General features: G+C 42.8%; 1 protein-coding gene across 1 annotated transcript; it reads right to left on the bottom strand.

Moving 5' to 3' along the window:
* Window positions 1-1,583: 1,583 nt before the first annotated feature.
* On the bottom strand, window positions 1,584-18,890 carry LOC310774584 (dual specificity mitogen-activated protein kinase kinase 4-like). Its single transcript, XM_083634673.1, has 12 exons — window positions 18,784-18,890; window positions 17,244-17,279; window positions 9,675-9,777; window positions 8,966-9,140; window positions 8,189-8,308; window positions 5,384-5,503; window positions 5,231-5,282; window positions 4,922-5,049; window positions 4,407-4,484; window positions 4,139-4,287; window positions 2,432-2,477; window positions 1,584-2,114 (listed from the first exon to the last, which is right to left on the bottom strand). The coding sequence occupies exons 1-12, from the start codon at window positions 18,887-18,889 to the stop codon at window positions 2,001-2,003; spliced, it is 1,227 nt and encodes a 408-aa protein (XP_083490799.1). The 5' UTR covers window position 18,890; the 3' UTR covers window positions 1,584-2,000.
* Window positions 18,891-19,534: the final 644 nt, after the last annotated feature.

Genomic DNA, 19,534 nt, shown 5'->3' with positions numbered 1-19,534 from the left:
ACACATGGTCACAGAGTGTAACACATGGTCACAGAGTGTAACACATGGTCACAGAGTGTAACACATGGTCACAGAGTGTAACACATGGAGACACATGGTCACAGAGTGTAACACATGGTCACAGAGTGTAACACATGGAGACACATGGTCACAGAGTGTAACACATGGTCACAGAGTGTAACACATGGTCACAGAGTGTAACACATGGAGACACATGGTCACAGAGTGTAACACATGGAGACACATGGTCACAGAGTGTAACACATGGTCACAGAGTGTAACACATGGAGACACATGGTCACAGAGTGTAACACATGGTCACAGAGTGTAACACATGGAGACACATGGTCACAGAGTGTAACACATGGAGACACATGGTCACAGAGTGTAACACATGGTCACAGAGTGTAACACATGGAGACACATGGTCACAGAGTGTAACACATGGTCACAGAGTGTAACACATGGAGACACATGGTCACAGAGTGTAACACATGGAGAAACATGGTCGCAGAGTGTAACACATGGAGACACATGGTCACAGAGTGTAACACATGGTCACAGAGTGTAACACATGGAGACACATGGTCACAGAGTGTAACACATGGAGACACATGGTCACAGAATGTAACACATGGAGACACATGGTCACAGAGTGTAACACATGGAGACACATGGTCACAGAGTGTAACACATGGTCACAGAGTGTAACACATGGTCACAGAGTGTAACACATGGAGACACATGGTCACAGAGTGTAACACATGGAGAAACATGGTCGCAGAGTGTAACACATGGTTTGGCATGGGAAACATTCCAACATCAGTGCAAGCAAGAGAAACATGCCAAGTCACTGAGTTAAATGCTGAATCTGTGTCGGCCCTCAGAGCCAAAAAGCAGTAACTGCGGAGTCAAATTAGTTTTTTCTTCCTGGCCCGACAATCATATTGGTTGGTACAGAAGTGGATAGCATATCATTTAGCAGCATTTATGAGTATGTTTGTTGATGGGGAAATCAAAACCCTCATCAAGTCGTTTGAAACACACTCAACGTACTTACTGCTGTTTGCCTCTGTAGGGCAGCGCGTTGGATGAGCAGTTCGAGTGTACAGTGCAATGACAGGTCGCAGAGGCGCATTAAGGCCCATTCTCAACCTGTAATCTCCTGACACTATCTGTAAATGCTAGGGGATAGTTATTAGAGCATTGTTTTACAACATGTCACCACACAAGAGCATCTGTCCATTTGGGAATGAGCCTTAACTCTGGCGCAGAACCTGCCAGCAACAGTAGATTGAAGATGTACTCTATATACACATTTACATCAGCAGACCGAGTGTCCTAGAGCCACTTTACGTCAGGCAAATGTAGCATCGGAAACGTGTCTTGTCCCGATTCAACGATCAAGACACAAACTCTCATAGATTGAATATTAAAAAATAAATACATCTATCGGCATACATCTTGTACATTATCGTCAACAATTCACAGGTGAACACACTAATGCATACATACAATGTACAATCCAATATGTGGCTATTTTTGTTCACTTTTTCAAAACTTTTATTTGGTAGATTCTGTATTTGTGTACATCGAGTTCAAGTATATATACCATATATGTATAGTACATTCAGTTTTCCTCACATAAAAAAAGATGGGCGTTGCATTTTTGAAAGACAAGGTTACGTCTTCAAGTTTTTGCAGTCTAAAGATGGGTGATGCTTTACATTTCACTGATGTTGAATGAAGTGATGGGAAGCGTAACGGTGTGTTTTATTAATAATAATAATAATAATAATCTCATTGCACCGGGCAATTTGGACTTAATTCCTTTGTTCTTTGGAACGTGTGATGAAACAGGGGAACCTACGTAAGTCTGCGTCTGAGGGCTAAGATGTCATGCGTCGTGTCACAAAGCTTAGTGTTCCCACCATGGATGTGGTTCCCACCCAGTGCGTGTTGCCGTGCTGAGTGAACCCCACCCACGCCACGTAACTCCGTCAGTCCACGTACATAGGGGAGATGGGCGAGGCAGGGATCTGATCCAGGATGCGACACACGTAGCTGGCAACGTCCACGAAGCGCTCTTCATACATCAGGATGAATGGGTGTTTCTGAAGGAGACATGGGTGGTAAATATATTATGTGTTACAACATTTTAAACACAATTCCTTTATTACAATAACCTTATTAGAGCAACATCTGAGTTTGAATCTAACAATGGACATCATTCCAATGGTAACCATTTTTTAGCAGTGGGAAACTACCCTAAAGAGCAAGAATAGCCCAGCTACTGTATGTCGGAATAATGATTTTGGATTATCACAATATTTTTATGTGGTTAACGTTGTGTTTATCTGATATTTCCAAAGTAGTCTAGCCAATCCAAACTGAGCGCACAGCTTTTAATATAACTAGTAGAAGAACTTACCAGGAGCTCCTTGTACTTTGGCCTTTTTGATTCATCCTTTGTAAGGCTGGATAGAAAAAGAAAAGATTAGCTACACAACAACAAAAGACAATCCACCAGCAGAGGGCAGCAAAATCAATCATTCAATGGCACTGTCCACTTTTAGTTAGTTATTGCATGTTCCTTGGAAACATTACATCAGAGGCTCATTTCAGCAAAAGCCAAGGTATGGCAAGGTACGTGTTGGGGAGATGAAAAGGTGGTTTCACCCCCTTCGTGGAAAGATTGTAAAATAGTCAATTTTGGTGAGTTGTTCCTATATGCAATTCAGTTATACGACATGTATAGTAAAGATATTTTTTAATTCCAGTGAACAAGATAGCCTACATAGTGTTAAATTTTTTATTTTATTTTTTAGTGATAAGCACTACAGGACCTCACAGGCTGTGCATAAAAACAAATGCTGTAAATTGTACAAGGAAGCCTCTAACCTCTAAAAATATTAATGTTTAGCCTACAAAAGCCGTTACATTAACGTAGCCTACTTTGTGCTAAACATGACCAACACACTACAGCAGTCAAAACAATAATAGGCTATATAGCCTATGGTGTGAGGAAGTGTAACCTCTGTAAACAGCTGTTACACTATGGTAATTATCCCTGCTAGAGAATACTTTATTGTTGTTGGAGTGTTTGTTTATTTCCATAAACCCAGCATGAACAACAGTAATGATATCAAGAAAAATCCTTATGATTATGATCATGATATTGATTTCAACCAGATCACCCAGCCCAAGTTTTGGTAATATACAGCCCCCTGGACAAAAATGCACCAGCTGCCCCTGGATAAGGTAACTGTCTACAAACTATAACCGCGAGTCAAGAAAGACCATTTGCAAGGTAGCTACTGTATGCTTAACAAACAACAGAGTTGGTAGAATATGTAAGTAAGGAGATCTGCTCAAGCAGACTTAATCACAACAAGTGTCACAGCTTACTTAGTGCACACTTCGGCATCTGCGAGAGTGAGAGGGAAAACATCTGCGAGAGAGGGGAGGAGAAAGAGAGCGGGAGGAGAAAGAGAGCGGGAGGGGAGAGAGAGGGGAGGAGAAAGAGAGAGGGAGGAGAGAGAGGGGAGGAGAAAGAGAGAGGGGAGGAGAAAGAGAGAGAGAGGGGAGGAGAAAGAGAGGGAGGGGAGGAGAAAGAGAGCGGGAGGGGAGAGAGAGGGGAGGAGAAAGAGAGAGGGAGGAGAGAGAGGGGAGGAGAAAGAGAGAGGGAGGGGAGAGAGGGGAGGAGAAAGAGAGCGGGAGGGGAGAGAGAGGGGAGGAGAAAGAGAGGGAGGGGAGAGAGAGGGGAGGAGAAAGAGAGCAAGAGGGGAGAGAGAGGGGAGGAGAAAGAGAGGGAGGGGAGAGGGGAGGAGAAAGAGAGCGGGAGGGGAGAGAGAGGGGAGGAGAAAGAGAGACGGAGGGGACAGCACGTGGATGGGGCTCATTAACGAGCAGATGCAAGTTTTTTCCGTGCACGCATCTCTCCCTCTCCGTTTTGTCTCCTTTCTCCCCCTCGCTCTCTCCTCTCTCTCCTTCACTCCCTCTCTCAAATTTGGCTCGAAGCCAAGGGATGGCAGTTGCCATCCCTTGCCATACCAAATTGACGCCCTTGCGTTCCATAATAAACTCATGTGCCTATACTGATTGTGTATATGACTGTACAACAGCGAGTGATGCTTACCAGAGGTTAACAAAGTTGATGAATTTGGGGGAGAACTGCCTCTCCTCTGAGTTGCTGAGCTGCGGAGGCTCTCCTTTCACCACTTGTGTCAGCTGATCAAAAACACTATTCCACTTCGGGTAGGGAAACCTTCCTGTGGCCAGCTCATACTGAAACCAAGCGCAAGTCAACAGCTAAACTCATTTCCTATTTGTAAATCCACTCAAGATTTCTCAGACATAAGAAACTCAAGGTTTCACGTTGAAGTTGGCAACATGATTGGTCTTACCAGGGTGATTCCCAAGCTCCATACGTCGGATCGGACATCATAGCCTTGTCTGGAAGCACTGGGGTCTATCCTCTCCGGCTGAAAGCAGAAGAACAGGCCCTGTGAGACTGAGGTACTTTAGCGCCCACCAGAGGGCAGATCCTCTTTTCTCTTGCCAGAGTTGCCTACAGAACAACACCCTTGAATCTGCTCTGATCACATGCCCCAAGTGGAGACAACTTTTGAGGACATTACTGTTGTAGACCATGAATATTCTCTAATAGAAGCCAATCTTGGTTCTTGATATTACCTGATGAAATACCCAATGTCTTTTCTGTGACTTTCCATAACTAACTTGGTGTACCTCCAACACCTAACAATTTCCTTTCTTCCTGGGTTATTAATGCTTGTTTTTCATATCAGAAAAGCTGCAAATGGGTAAACAATTTGGCTTCCAGGATATATATATATATATATATATATATTCCTGACTTCCTAGCCTATTTAGCCTGCATCTCTGCCTGCTGGTTACTTACCGCCATGTACGGCCTGCAGCCTGCATCTCTGGTCTTGGCTATGGAGTCCACCAGCTGGCCACTGATGCCAAAGTCACACAGCTTGATGTTACCCCCTCGGTCCATTAGAATGTTGGAAGGTTTGATGTCTAAAATCAGACGAAAGAACAATTTCATATATAAGGTGAAGCATTGTTCCAAGTAGGGTTTTTGAAGGCCTAGAACAGCAAAAATACTGTAGGATTGAAGCTGCTGATAGTCAATATTCTGCATATTTAGATTAGTAAAGTACTTTACACACTTCAACACAATAACAAAACGAATCTTTACCTCTGTGAATTATTTTCAAGTATTCCTTTAAGTGGTTCAGTGCTTTAACGGTCTGTTGGAGACAAAACACAACTGATCACCTCCATTTCTGCTTGGATGATATGTGTATTATGAAAGCATCGTGGAGAAGGAGAAGGTCAAGCATCTACTCACTGCTAATGTGATTTTGCCTAATATTTCCTCTGGAATGACATCATCTAATCCACAATATACATATTTGTAGAATTTGTCGAATGAGGTAGACATAAGTTCCATACATATCCAACAGTCACCCTGAAAGAAAGAGTTCAATGTTAGTCCCGTTTATTGCATTTTAAGTGATTACAAAAGTATCACAATTTATTGATCATCACACATTTTGGTCCCCCTGGACCTTCGTCAAGTGTGTTACAGCATTTTTGCCACAATGATCTTAAAAGGACAATGCATCATCCCCTCCACCACTGTGGGAGTGTCTCTCAATAACTGGCACTGGCAGTGACCATTTATCACCTTAAAAAGACCAAGCAGACTTGAACAAGTGTAACACCATGAGATATTTACACATAATGATGCCTAATTAACACACGCAGTCTATTTACAATATTTACAGAAACACAACAAATAAATTAAGACATCGGCCTTGCAGCTTTTATCATCATCATCATCATAAATAAGAGGGAGAAAGTGGGTTCTGCGATTTTTGTCCCAGAAGTGTTGTCATCAGTGATGTCATAAGAACAATTGTGATGTCATCAGTGATGCGTAGTTGTGACATCATCAGTGATGTCATCACTGAGCACTAGTCAGCACAAGAATAACGTTTCGGTCCAACGACCTTCATCAGATTATCAGATTATTTTGGAGAATCTGATGGTCAATCTGATGAAGGTCGAACCGAAATGTTATTCTTTTGTATATTAAAGACCCCCTAAAGTCAAAAATTAGTTTTTCTTCTTGTTCCTTCAGTTGGATGTCTGAGCTTCACTGTGCAGAATGATGTCTGTACAAAGTTTGACACTAGAAGGCTGTTTCCACAATCGTCTGCTGAAGGTGTAAAGTTTCTCAGAGCTCACTGAAAAGGCCGTTTTCAACAAGCAAAATTTGTGACATCACGAATCTTGGAGCCAATCCCTGTCCAGTGTTCAGCAGATAAATCTCCAATACATTCTTACTCCCAACTCGTCATATACTGCAGATCGGTCAGAAACCCTTGTTGTCACTTTGTCATGAGTGAGAATGTGTTGAAAGCCTGTGTTGTATGCTGTGATTGGCTAGTTATGTTCTGATAACCCTGATTGGTTGCTTTGGAGTTTTAAATGAGGGAGAAGGAAGGGAAGTCATTTTAAGGATTTTAACAAGATAATTTTAAAAAAATTGTGGGAAAAACCATCAGACACAAATTATTAATCAAAATAGAGTATTTTATACACAACTTGAAACATGACTTTAGGGGGTCTTTAAACTTTTAATTGCAAGTGGAGACAGTGTGAAGATCATTGTGGCAAAAATGCTGTCAAACACTTGACGAAGGTCCAGGGCAAAGACGATGGGATTCAAGCAAGACAGCCCAACTTCAACTTATTTCCTGTCATTTTGTCACGTGGGTTTTGCCCATGGTTTTCCAAGGACACGCCCACTTAGGAGACTTTCGGCAGGTCTGAGCCAATGGTTGACCACGCCCATTTAGGAGACTTGCTGCTACCATTTGTTCGAATTGGCGGAGCCTGCGGTGACCCATCTATAGTAATATAATATCCATGTCCAGGGCGACCGAAACGTTGTGATGATCAATAAATTGTGATGCTGAGCAAGAGCAGTGTGCGGGATCTTCCTTCCTCAAGACTCAAGTGATACTTTCCAACACACCTGCATCAGAGAGAATTGGTTTGCGCGAATATTTCCTTGGAAAAGTGATTACAATAGACATTATTCCAGGGCTCCTACACATTTTCAATTAAAAAATGTCCATACTTTTTCCAGACCTTGATTTGTTTTGAAGATTTTGTCTGATGTTCAATATGATTTGCGCAGATACACCTTGCCCCTGCTAACTAGGTCATATCACAGATGAAGATTGTTCTTCACAGTGACAAATATGAGAATATGTCAGATGATTGGCAGGGTAATTTAATTTATTTATCCTGGTTGCTACTCCACCCTCTGCCGATCTGGGGAGAGCCGAAACTGGCTCCATGCTTCCTACGAGACATGGGCAGTTAGCCAGCCGCTTCTTTTCACCTGACAGAGGAAGCTTCACCGGTAGGACATAGCACGTTGGAGGTTCACGCTATTCCAACCAGTTCCCCTCCCTCTGAACAGGCGCCCTTAATGACCAGAGGAGGAACCACATTAGCAACCAGAATATTGCATGTTTTGGTTTAGGGGGTTCCTATATGAAGGAAACCCCCGGGAGGCACGGGGAGAACATGCAAACTCCACACAGAAAGGCCCTTTTGACGACCCCACCTGGGCGGTGGGCACTCGGACGGGCACGCATTCCTTCAGCACTCACAGCGTCCCAGGTGGGAATCGAACCCAGGACCTTCGAGCTGTGAGGCGACAGCGCTTACCACTGCACCACCACCCCATGGTTTCCATTTTAAAATTCCATATTTTTCCCAGACCCTATGTTCTTGACTGGATTTAAAATTTTGGTGCAGGGTATTTGATATAATGCATGCTGACAGCGACTGGGTAATAAGAGCATCCCACTATCTGAACATTATTCTTCACATCAACAAAAACTGTGGACTCAAAGTGGGTCAACATCATCATCAAAGCTATAATTGTGTGTGGATCGGACCTGAACCACAACATTCCCAATACTTGAAGACTCTTTTTTTTCAAATTCCCAAACTATTCAAAGACCTGGAAATCAAACGATCAAATACATTTTTAATACTCTTCCAGACCTGCATAGGAAACCTGTTATTCTGATTGTTAATGGAATATTAGACTCCAATGTGTGTGCCAGACCTCTCTGAAGAGGGCGCCGTAGAACTGAACGATGTAGAGACAGTCGCTACTCCTCACTACCACATCTAGATCCATCAACAGCTGCTTCTGCTCCTTCTCATCCACAGTGGAGCGGATCCTCTAAAGACACGCATCACAAAAAAACACATTGACATTTTAGGGGTATTCACACCATCCGGACACCAAATAAGCCGACTGTCCGATATCAAATTTTGACACAGTATATCGTCCCATCCCTACAAACATAAGGTTAGTCATGAATGATCCAAAGTTGGTGTAGAGTCTAAGTCAAAGTGGGTTGATGCGGAAGTAACATTAATTCTGCCACGTTAGTTCCGTCTAAGTATTTGCTTTGAAAATGACCGTTTCTCATAATTTTGGATTATTATTTCCTCGCGTGATGAGTACACGGGTCACAACATGTACATATAAGTGTTTTGGCGCTGTTGCCCCTCCTGCTAACTACTATTGTAGTTAGCAGGAGGGGCGCTGGGCTACTTTCTAACGCACGCACAGGAAAGAGGAGGGCCTCTATCTTCTCGTTTTACTATCGGTAATATGGCAAATAACCGAATCTCCCAAAATGTTGGCATGTTCCTTTAAAGCCCAGAGATTGTGTATTTTGGATGACAGAATCACAACTGAACATATCTTGAACATGGCCTTAGAGGAAGAAATAAGCACTAGATTATGTATTGTAAGAAATCTCATGTTTTGGACGAAGGGAACTCAAGCGAGGCGTGTCTATGAACTGTCAGACTCTGTCTAGCGGGTCACCTTGACAGCCATGATCTGGCCCGTGGGCTTGTGGACCATTTTGTTGACAGAGCCGTAGGCGCCGCGCCCGATCTCCCCCAGGTCTCGCAGGTCCTCTGCAGTAAAGTCGCAATGCTGCTCCGAAGAGAACTTCAGCTTCCCTGACGACTCAATGCTGTGCGTCCGCAAACGCTCTCTGGAGGACAGGATCCGACGGGACAGGATAGCATCGGGGGATGGGATAGGAGACAGAGGGCACAGGTAAGGAGGGAGGGAGGAAGGAGAGCGACAGACGACATACATTCTACATTCATGTGGATATGGTGAATCATTAAGACGTCATCTCCAAACTTCTCTGATTTAGAAACAATTAAACAACGGCTGCACTCTTTTCTTTACTATTCAGTTCCTTCAAGGAGCTAAACAATGTGCTGACTACAAATGCTTAGTCTTCGCAGGCAGCAATAATGGCATTACTCTAAGACAGTGTTTCTCAACTACTGGGCCGCGGCCCACTGGTGGGCCTCAGAGCGCCATCTAGTGGGCCACGGAGGACCTCTCACATCAAGATATCAGAATGATAGCCTATCATTTATTTGGGAAGGTGGTCCTTAATCAGAAGTGGGCCTTGAATTACAAAAGTTTGAGCTCCCCTGCAGGATACTTTGGCTGAAAAACTGCTAATACAAAGTAGTAGTGAGAGATGTCCTCCTAGACCATCTCTACTCACATGTGTGGGTTCTGGAAGGCGGGAGCCGGTGGATTGATGGGAAGCCTAGACGCCGGTTTCACAGGAGGGTTCGCGAAATTCAGCTTCAGGGCTTTGCGTTTACCTGGCAGGACAAAGACATCAACATATCCAAATTCCCACAACATACACAGCGTAATGTGGGTTTGACCACGTAGTGCAGGACAGTGCAGTGTGATAAAATGCCTCATCTTACCTCAGTAACTACAGTCTCTACTCATCTTACCTCAGCAACTAGTCTCTACTCATCTTACCTCAGTAACTACAGTCCCTACTCATCTTACCTCAGTAACTACAGTCCCTACACACCTCATCTTACCTCAGTAACTACAGTCCCTACTCATCTTACCTCAGCAACTAGTCTCTACTCATCTTACCTCAGTAACTACAGTCCCTACTCATCTTACCTCAGCAACTAGTCTCTACTCATCTTACCTCAGTAACTACACTCCCTACTCATCTTACCTCAGCAACTAGTCTCTACTCATCTTACCTCAGTAACTACACTCCCTACTCATCTTTCCTCAGCAACTAGTCTCTACTCATCTTACCTCAGTAACTACAGTCCCTACACACCTCATCTTACCTCAGTAACTACAGTCCCTACTCATCTTACCTCAGTAACTACAGTCCCTACACACCTCATCTTACCTCAGTAACTACAGTCCCTACTCATCTTACCTCAGCAACTAGTCTCTACTCATCTTACCTCAGTAACTACAGTCTCTACTCATCTTACCTCAGCAACTAGTCTCTACTCATCTTACCTCAGTAACTACACTCCCTACTCATCTTACCTCAGCAACTAGTCTCTACTCATCTTACCTCAGTAACTACAGTCCCTACACACCTCATCTTACCTCAGTAACTACAGTCCCTACTCATCTTACCTCAGTAACTAACTACAGTCCCTACTCATCTTACCTCAGTAACTAACTACAGTCCCTACTCATCTTACCTCAGTAACTAACTACAGTCCCTACTCATCTTACCTCAGTAACTACAGTCCCTACTCATCTTACCTCAGTAACTACAGTCCCTACTCATCTTACCTCAGTCACTACAGTCCCTACTCATCTTACCTCAGTCACCTCAGTCACTACAGTCCCTACTCATCTTACCTCAGTCACTACAGTCCCTACACATCTTACAGTCACTACAGTCTGAATATGCAATAAGCTATTTATGCCATAAAACTTCCATATGACCTGATAGCCACAGCCCATGGTATTATTGTGCTGTTGTACAATGATATAATAGGTCAACGAAAACCAGTCTGGAGATTTGCCATCTGGGATCACGATTCCACCTACTCATGCTAGGAGACATCCAGTCTATGAACAGCCGTTTGGTTGACCCAAGCCATTTGGTTGACCCAAGGGACATTTGGGTTTTCTCAAGCAATTTCTCAAGATCAAAGGAAGCAAAATGCATTTGGAACACAAGCAAAGTGCCCAGAAGTGCAGGGGTTCCCAATGCTCAGACAAGTATACAAATACAGCACCAATTAATTTGCTCTACTGTTTCTTTCAAACCATCATGTCACATTTGAACTGATTGTTGGCTGTAAAGCTACACAGAATGCATGGACAGGACAGGAGGCTGATATTGGGAATCCCTGTACGAGACAATTCCATTGAAAAGGTTCGCAAATATGCAGCTCAAACTGGAACAATTCCCTCTGGATATCAAAGGGACCCAACACTTAGCTAACACTTCATTCACATCTGATACCTGATACAAATGGAACTATAATAAAATCATGTGGTAGCATAAGTTAATTGCCAGTGAATTTCTCCAAGGTGTCACCACTCACCTGTCCAAATCATAATCAATTATTAGGCTTAGCTATTGCGAAAAGTGTTAAGTGGAAGTGTTGAGTCGTCTTTGCCATGCCTTAGTAGACCAAATCATGAGTGCAAACCAATCCCTTAACCTTTAAGTCCTGGTGCAGATGAAGCCTCCTCGCCCATACCTTAGTTGATACTAGTTAATAGCAGTGAACAGTGGACATATCTGAGTTGATACTAGTTAATAGCAGTGAACAGTGGACATTTCTGAGTTGAAACTAGTTAATAGCAGTGAACAGTGGACATACCTGAGTTGATACTAGTTAATAGCAGTGAACAGAGGACATACCTGAGTTGATACTAGTTAATAGCAGTGAACAGAGGACATACCTGAGTTGATACTAGTTAATAGCAGTGAACAGTGGACATATCTGAGTTGATACTAGTTAATAGCAGTGAACAGTGGACATATCTGAGTTGAAACTAGTTAATAGCAGTGAACAGTGGACATACCTGAGTTGATACTAGTTAATAGCAGTGAACAGAGGACATACCTGAGTTGATACTAGTTAATAGCAGTGAACAGAGGACATACCTGAGTTGATACTAGTTAATAGCAGTGAACAGTGGACATATCTGAGTTGATACTAGTTAATAGCAGTGAACAGAGGACATACCTGAGTTGATACTAGTTAATAGCAGTGAACAGAGGACATACCTGAGTTGATACTAGTTAATAGCAGTGAACAGAGGACATACCTGAGTTGATACTAGTTAATAGCAGTGAACAGAGGACATATCTGAGTTGATACTAGTTAATAGCAGTGAATGGACATACCTGAGTTGATACTAGTTAATAGCAGTGAATGGACATAGTTGAGTTGATACTAGTTAATAGCAGTGAACAGAGGACATACCTGAGTTGATACTAGTTAATAGCAGTGAACAGTGGACATATCTGAGTTGATACTAGTTAATAGCAGTGAATGGACATACCTGAGTTGATACTAGTTAATAGCAGTGAACAGTGGACATATCTGAGTTGATACTAGTTAACACATTGAGTGCCAGCGACGCCAAATGGCGTCAGGAGAAATTTACCGTAGGCTGCCAGCGACGCCAAATGGCGTCAATAACTCCAAATTCATATTTTGACGGGGGGATGTCGATCTAAGCCTCTTACATCGCCTCTTACAATATGGGAGCTATTGAATGTGTCTAACCTATTTTACAGAACCCTTAGGTGGCGACAGTGCCCTCCCGATTAGACAAAGGCCAGGAGAAAAGAGAGAAGAAGTCATGAGGAAACGGATATCGCATCGATATGCTTGAAGCATAACGTTAGCTGTGCCTGTGAACAGCAGTCATCTGCTGCCACAATTGAGCCCCATCCGTGTCCGCTGCGATAGTCCATCCATATGATTTAGTTGCCGACACGGCGACACCAGCGTCTTTCTGAAAAGTTACATTATTCTCAGCTGGGAGCCGAGGACACGCTGTAAAAAAGCGGGGGGATGCAGGCAGCGGACTTTTCAGTGCAGATCAAACTCAGAGCAAACCGCAGCAGAGACACTCGACTCCTCCCACCACGGAGGAGGAGGAGGAGGGGGGTGGGGCACGCAGGGCACTACAGCATACAACCATTGACAGTACACACACACCCAGGCAGCAGCAGGCTCGATGCATAGAGAGCAAACAAGCTAGAATAGGCTATCTGATGCCCACCAGCAGTAAATCAAGACGAGCAAGAAGGTGTAGGGTCTGCGCACGCAGGGGCCAGCGCTGCTGGTTGCAGCTAAAACATATTATTTGGCCAAACAAAATTCCTTTGTTTTCACTCTTTTATTTTTTTAGGTGTCATTATATCAGAAAATATTAGCTTCAGAGTCAATGATGTGCTTGAAATGTTTAATTTCACAAAAGGCTCATTATCTCAGCTTCAAGAAAAAAATTGCTGTTTTTGGCTAAATCAAGCTATCTTCTCCGGCTCATAACTAAAGAACGGAAAATGGGATCAATAAACTTTTTTTTGCAGATGATAGAAGAGAGTCTCCTCGTTCTTTGTGCGTGTTCGGTGTTTACATAGTAATATCACACAATATTCTGTGGGCCTCGAGAAATCACTGAAAACGCTCTGAAACTCTGGCACTGGGAGCGTCCGTTCTCCAAAAGTGGCTGGCACTCAATGAGTTAATAGCAGTGAATGGCCATACCTGAGTTGATACTAGTTAATAGCAGTGAATGGACATAGCTGAGTTGATACTAGTTAATAGGTTTGGAAACATGCCACCAAGGTTTGGAAACATGCCACCGTCGTCCCTGTAGCAAAAAACAAAAACCCTAAAGTCCTAAATGACTTTAGACCTATAGCTCTCACCTCTCTGGTGATGAAAGTCTTTGAGAAGCTGGTAAAGCAGGAGATACTGAAGCAGGTCGAAGGTCAATTAGATCCTCTCCAGTTTGCCTACCAAGCAGGTAGGGTTGTGGAGGATGCTACCCTAACTTTATTAAATCTTCTAGTTCAACATCTGGAGGCCCCAAAAACACATGCCAGGCTCTTATTTATTGATTTCTCGTCTGCATTCAACACCATCCAGCCTTATCTCCTTGCAGAGAAACTTATTTCTCATTTTAATCTGAACCCAAATCTTATTGGCTGGATTGTGGACTTCCTGACGGACAGGTCACAGTGTGTGAGGGTTAATGGCGTGTTATCCTCAAAGCTATTCTCCTCCACTGGTTCCCCCCAAGGCTGTGTCCTCTCCTCACTGTTCTTTATCTTGTACACTAACTTCTGTAGGAGTATGTATGAGAAGAGGCATATCCTGAAGTTTGCCGATGACTCAGTCATTGTAAGTCTTTTAAATGACAATGAGACTGAGCATGGTCCTATAGTGGACGATTTCATATCTTGGTGTAATGACACCTTCTTGCAAATTAATGTTTCGAAGACCAAAGATATGATCATTGACTTCCGTAAATCTCAACCTGTTAATTCTTATACCACCATTCAGGATATGGAAGTTGAGATCGTCCCAGAGTACAAATACTTAGGTACTATTATAGACAACAAACTGAACTTTGAAACAAACACTGATGCTGTCTGCAAAAAGGTCCAGCAGCGCCTGTTCTTTTTAAGAAAACTGAACACATTTAAAGTCTGTAAGGTTCTAATGATTATGTTTTATCAATGCTTCGTTGAATCTGTTCTCACCTACTGTTGTGTGGCCTGGTTTGGCTGCCTCACACTGTCCAGCAGAAATAGGCTGGCAAGGCTTGTCAAAGCAGCCAGTAAGGTGATTGGCGTGCAGCAAGCCCAGCTTCAGGACATCTACTTACAGAGGGTAAGGAATAAGGCCAAACTTATTCTAGACTGTCCTGACCATCCACTTTACCAGGAGTTTGACCTCCTCCCCTCTGGCCGCCGTTTTAGAATGCCAAAAACAAGGACGCGGCGCGCCAGAGCCTCCTTCATCCCTGTTGCTATCGACAGGCTCAATCTGCTAGGCTAGGATTATGGATTCCCTATTCCCTCCTGGGTCTATGCACTCTTATGTTTTTTATCTCTACTATTTTTACTATTTCTTTTACATATTTATTCTGCAGTGCAAAGTATTCTTATCACGTTGATTGATGTAAAATTTATGTTGCACTATTTACTATTTATTGTTGCTGCTTTATGGAGGCAATGCCCTCATTTTTTACTTGAACTCGATCACTCCTGGAGTGTGTGTCTCTGTGTCACCTGATGTCTGATGATGTTGACGTTTTTGTACTATATGTCCACATGCCTGCTGCAAACCAAATTTCCTTCGGGATATCAATAAAGTTGAAGTTGAAGTTGAAGTTGAATAGCAGTGAATGGACATACCTGAGTTGATACTAGTTAATAGCAGTGAACAGTGGACATACCTGAGTTGATACTAGTTAATAGCAGTGAACAGTGGACATACCTGAGTTGATACTAGTTAATAGCAGTGAACAGTGGACATACCTGAGTTGATACTAGTTAATAGCAGTGAACAGAGGACATACCTGAGTTGATACTAGTTAATAGCAGTGAACAGTGGACATATCTGAGTTGATACTAGTTAATAGCAGTGAACAGTGGACATACCTGAGTTGATACTAGTTAATAGCAGTGAACAGTGGACATACCTGAGTTGATACTAGTTAATAGCAGTGAACAGTGGACATACCTGAGTTGATACTAGTTAATAGCAGTGAACAGAGGACATACCTGAGTTGATACTAGTTAATAGCAGTGAACAGTGGACATATCTGAGTTGATACTAGTTAATAGCAGTGAACAGTGGACATATCTGAGTTGAAACTAGTTAATAGCAGTGAACAGTGGACATACCTGAGTTGATACTAGTTAATAGCAGTGAACAGTGGACATATCTGAGTTGATACTAGTTAATAGCAGTGAACAGTGGACATATCTGAGTTGATACTAGTTAATAGCAGTGAATGGACATACCTGAGTTGATACTAGTTAATAGCAGTGAATGGACATACCTGAGTTGATACTAGTTAATAGCAGTGGACAGACTCCTAACTACCAGAGCACCACACAGGCTGCTTCAGTAGTATACAGTGGCTTCCTTTCCGCCATTTTATCCCATTCAAATGAACATGATAAAGATAAACACATCAAGAATCTGGACGTCCATAACAACGGAGAACAATCACCAGGCAGGCAGCCATTTGCCTCTCCCTTACGCAATCATTTGATGTCAGTGTGGCTGGATAAGGGATACTAAGGAAAGGAAGCGACGTTAGACTACTGAAATGTACCCACAAAGAGTAGAGGTCGGTGTGCTATGTGTGCGAGTTCTATTGCTTACTTTGGGGCACTCCAGACAGGCTTATCTGAAACCCTGAAGTAAAGAAAAAACATTTTACTACATGTCCTTTGGGCTTGTTTGAGTATTGGTGGGTGTTTGGGTCATTTTTGACAAATGCCGTCTCAGCTAGCACCGCTGCTGAAAGGGGAGTTATGCATAGCTGGTTACTGTGACTGCTTTGATTGGTGAATAAAACATTGGGTTTGGGGTCATACTTTCCAAATACATACCAAAAGTAGGTCTAGTATGCACAAGTCAATGGTGTGTTGTAATAGGAAATTAGACCCTTCAGAAGGCCTTTGGGGCAATATTGAAATTTGCATCAGGCAGTGGTTCCCAAAGGTGGGTCCTGGGACCAGTAGGGCGGCTCTTGAGGGGGATCCAAGGGGTCCCCAGACAAAATGAGGAATGCTTTAATTAAATTTTTATTTTATTCCATAAATGCTAGCCCAATGAGAGAATGTGTAACAAAGAATGTCTGTTTTGATTCTTGAGTCTGTTCAGAGGTTTCACTAGTCTCTACTGTTACCCACCTCTCTCTGTTTCATTGGTCTCTACTGTTACCCACCAACCTACACACAAAGTCATATCTAAGAAACATATCATCACATTGGGTTACACAAACTTATCAAATGGGGGTGATGTGGATCTATGTGGGGGTCCTTGATGTAAAAACTTTGGGAACCCCTGCATTTGAGGATCAACCAGGGTAGAGTAACATGCAGATACGTGAACAGAAATGCATGATGTGTATCTAATTTCAGGACAAATCAAACAACATATGAAGGTGGGTGGGAAACATTTCAAGGATTGCTTGGTTGCTGTTTTTCTGAGATGTAGCTAAACAAACAACCTATTGTATGATGAAAACAAAGTACAGCATAAAACCTAGAGCAATAAGTGTTGAATACCTGTTTCACTTTGACATCTCCAGCAGGTGTTGGTTTCTGTAAGGTTTAGATAAAAAAAAATGTGATGCTAGACATCTGCCACAGTTAGGAAATGCAATTCCGATCTGTTGACTATCACTGAAGACATTCCACACATTGTTTATGAGGCTGGCTGCTACAAGCCTGTGTCAATCAACATAGTGCGTCGGCGTCCGTTGTCGAACAGCTACCGCATAGACATCCATTATCGGACACGTCCCTGTCTGGCCTGATTCTTTCCTTTCCCCCCGGCAAAATAACACTTAGGCTTGCATTATGGGACAATGCTGTAGCTCCGACCCCATCTTATCAAGAAACAGAAGTGGTTGAAAGCCGACGAAGAAGCCAAAACAATAATAACCCTATAGCTATTTGCATTAGCAGCGCCAGCCGTGCTTCGGTCCGATAATTCCTGGATAGGCTGCATTTCCAACCATCCATCCATATCACAAAACGTGGACGTAGCTTATTGGTTTTACAACTACTTTGACATTGTTAATCAGTGGGCTGTTCGGTCATAGATTAACAAGGCTGAAATATCCCAGAACTACTAGTTAGTAAAATAAATTGTCCGATAATGGATATCCTTGCCGTTTTGGATGCAAAGGGCTTTAAAGCAGTAGTAAACATTATGCTATATACTGACTCGGCGAGGTTAGCTGCTGTCATTATTGAATCATAACGTCTCTTTTCCCTGCAAACAGTAAGTTAGCCTGGCCGAGTAGAGAGGGAAACAATTTCAGTGTAGGCCTTGGTGGTGTCGATGGATGAAAATTAATTGAGAGCATCGTTATTATGTCACAATTATGCGGGGTTGGCTCTTGTTTCTAATGGGAATCATTAAAGCAGCAGGAAAGCACACTGTGGTACGACAGGTCTGGCGATTCATCTGCTAAAAAGAGGCTACTGCATCACTCACTGCTAACTTGCCTACGTTAGCCATGTACTGCTACAGGGAGGTACGTCAAGTTAGCCAAAGTAAGGGAGAACAAGCCCGGAAGTCACGCGATTTAGCCTTCTAAAAGTAAACGTGAAATCATGTTATGCAAATTCCCATTGAATTAATTATTTTTCATGTTGTACCATTGACTGTATGTGTTGTAGGCTACTTAATTACTCTAAATGTTCAATATGGTATGTGTGCAACATAATCTAGGTGCAGTTTAATATCAATTTCAAAATCAAAACAGGATTTTTTTTTATCCTAAAACAATTTGTTGATAATGATGATGATACTATGATACATTTTTTTTTACGTTTTTATGTTTTATTTGTTCATTTTTAATCTCAGTAAATTAAAATTATTATATTGGTCACTATCATTGCATGATGTCACTACCCCCGATCAGAATAAGGTTTTATTTCGAAAGTTTTGACCGGAAGACGTATTTCGCTATTCTGGCTTGCTTGACTTTGGAATCTCAGTGGGGAGCTACGAGCTAGCGTTAGAGCTACCTTTCCACAGCCTTCAAGTGTGTGAGTTTGGAGTAGAGAATGTGAAGCGAAAGCCGCCGTCGCCTACCTTGCATGCTACTGCTGACCGTGGTCAGGCTCTGTGTCTGCTGATGCAATCCTGTCATGTTGCTGTTGGAGGTTGTGGAGTTGCTGTCAGGAGTGGGAGTCGCCATTGTTGTGTTGGATTCTAGCAGTAGCTAGATCTTGTAGCCAGACGCATCTACGGATGCATCCACCGTCGCTGGAAGCTTGCTGACGTACGACGTTGGGTCTGACGGTCTGACCATAGACATGACCAGAGCAATCTAGTAAGAGAGCGGCGTCAGCGGAGGTCCAAAATGCGTGACTAGTAGCCAATGCCATGATCAGGCTTGTGCTACTTTTGAATGCAAAAATAAAGCAGACAGTGTACAATTTGATTATTTAAACGTCGGACCCTTTCAAAGTACAAGTACATCACAAACTGTCCATTTTCCTGCAACTCGACAGCGCTGCTTGAATCCAGAACCTTACTTCCGGGAACTCTTGAGAGTAAAAAAAAAACTGGTCCATTGTAGTGAACGGAGATGTCGTGACTCGTGACTCTTCTACACTCTGGGTCTGACTGACCACGTGAGACTACGCTCGCAGTACTAGCTCAGGTTAGGTTGGCATGGCAACTGATGTACACATTTGCAGTAGCGCTGTTGGTGAGAGCAGCACTCAGTTACTGAGAGCAAGTTTGCCTTTGTTTTGACGCATTTAAAAGTGTGTTGTTTACGATATGTGTGTAATACTTTAAATCGTTAAACAGTACTTTGAATATTTTTTTTCCCCAA

This window comes from Poromitra crassiceps, assembly GCF_964638095.1.
Source record: "Poromitra crassiceps genome assembly, chromosome: 4".
Taxonomy (NCBI): domain Eukaryota; kingdom Metazoa; phylum Chordata; class Actinopteri; order Beryciformes; family Melamphaidae; genus Poromitra; species Poromitra crassiceps.
Note: the sequence above shows the minus strand (reverse complement) of the source record. Positions and strands in the feature narration are given on the sequence as shown.

Coding starts and splice junctions, on each gene's coding strand:
- LOC310774584 (XM_083634673.1), bottom strand. CDS start 18,889: ATGGCGACTCCCACTCCTGACAGCAACTCCACAACCTCCAACAGCAAC. Junction 9,141..9,674: donor GCCTTCCAGAACCCACACAT/GTGAGTAGAGAT, acceptor CCTGTCCTCCAG/AGAGCGTTTGCGGACGCACA. Junction 5,504..8,188: donor ACGGCGCCCTCTTCAGAGAG/GTCTGGCACACA, acceptor TCTTTCTTTCAG/GGTGACTGTTGGATATGTAT.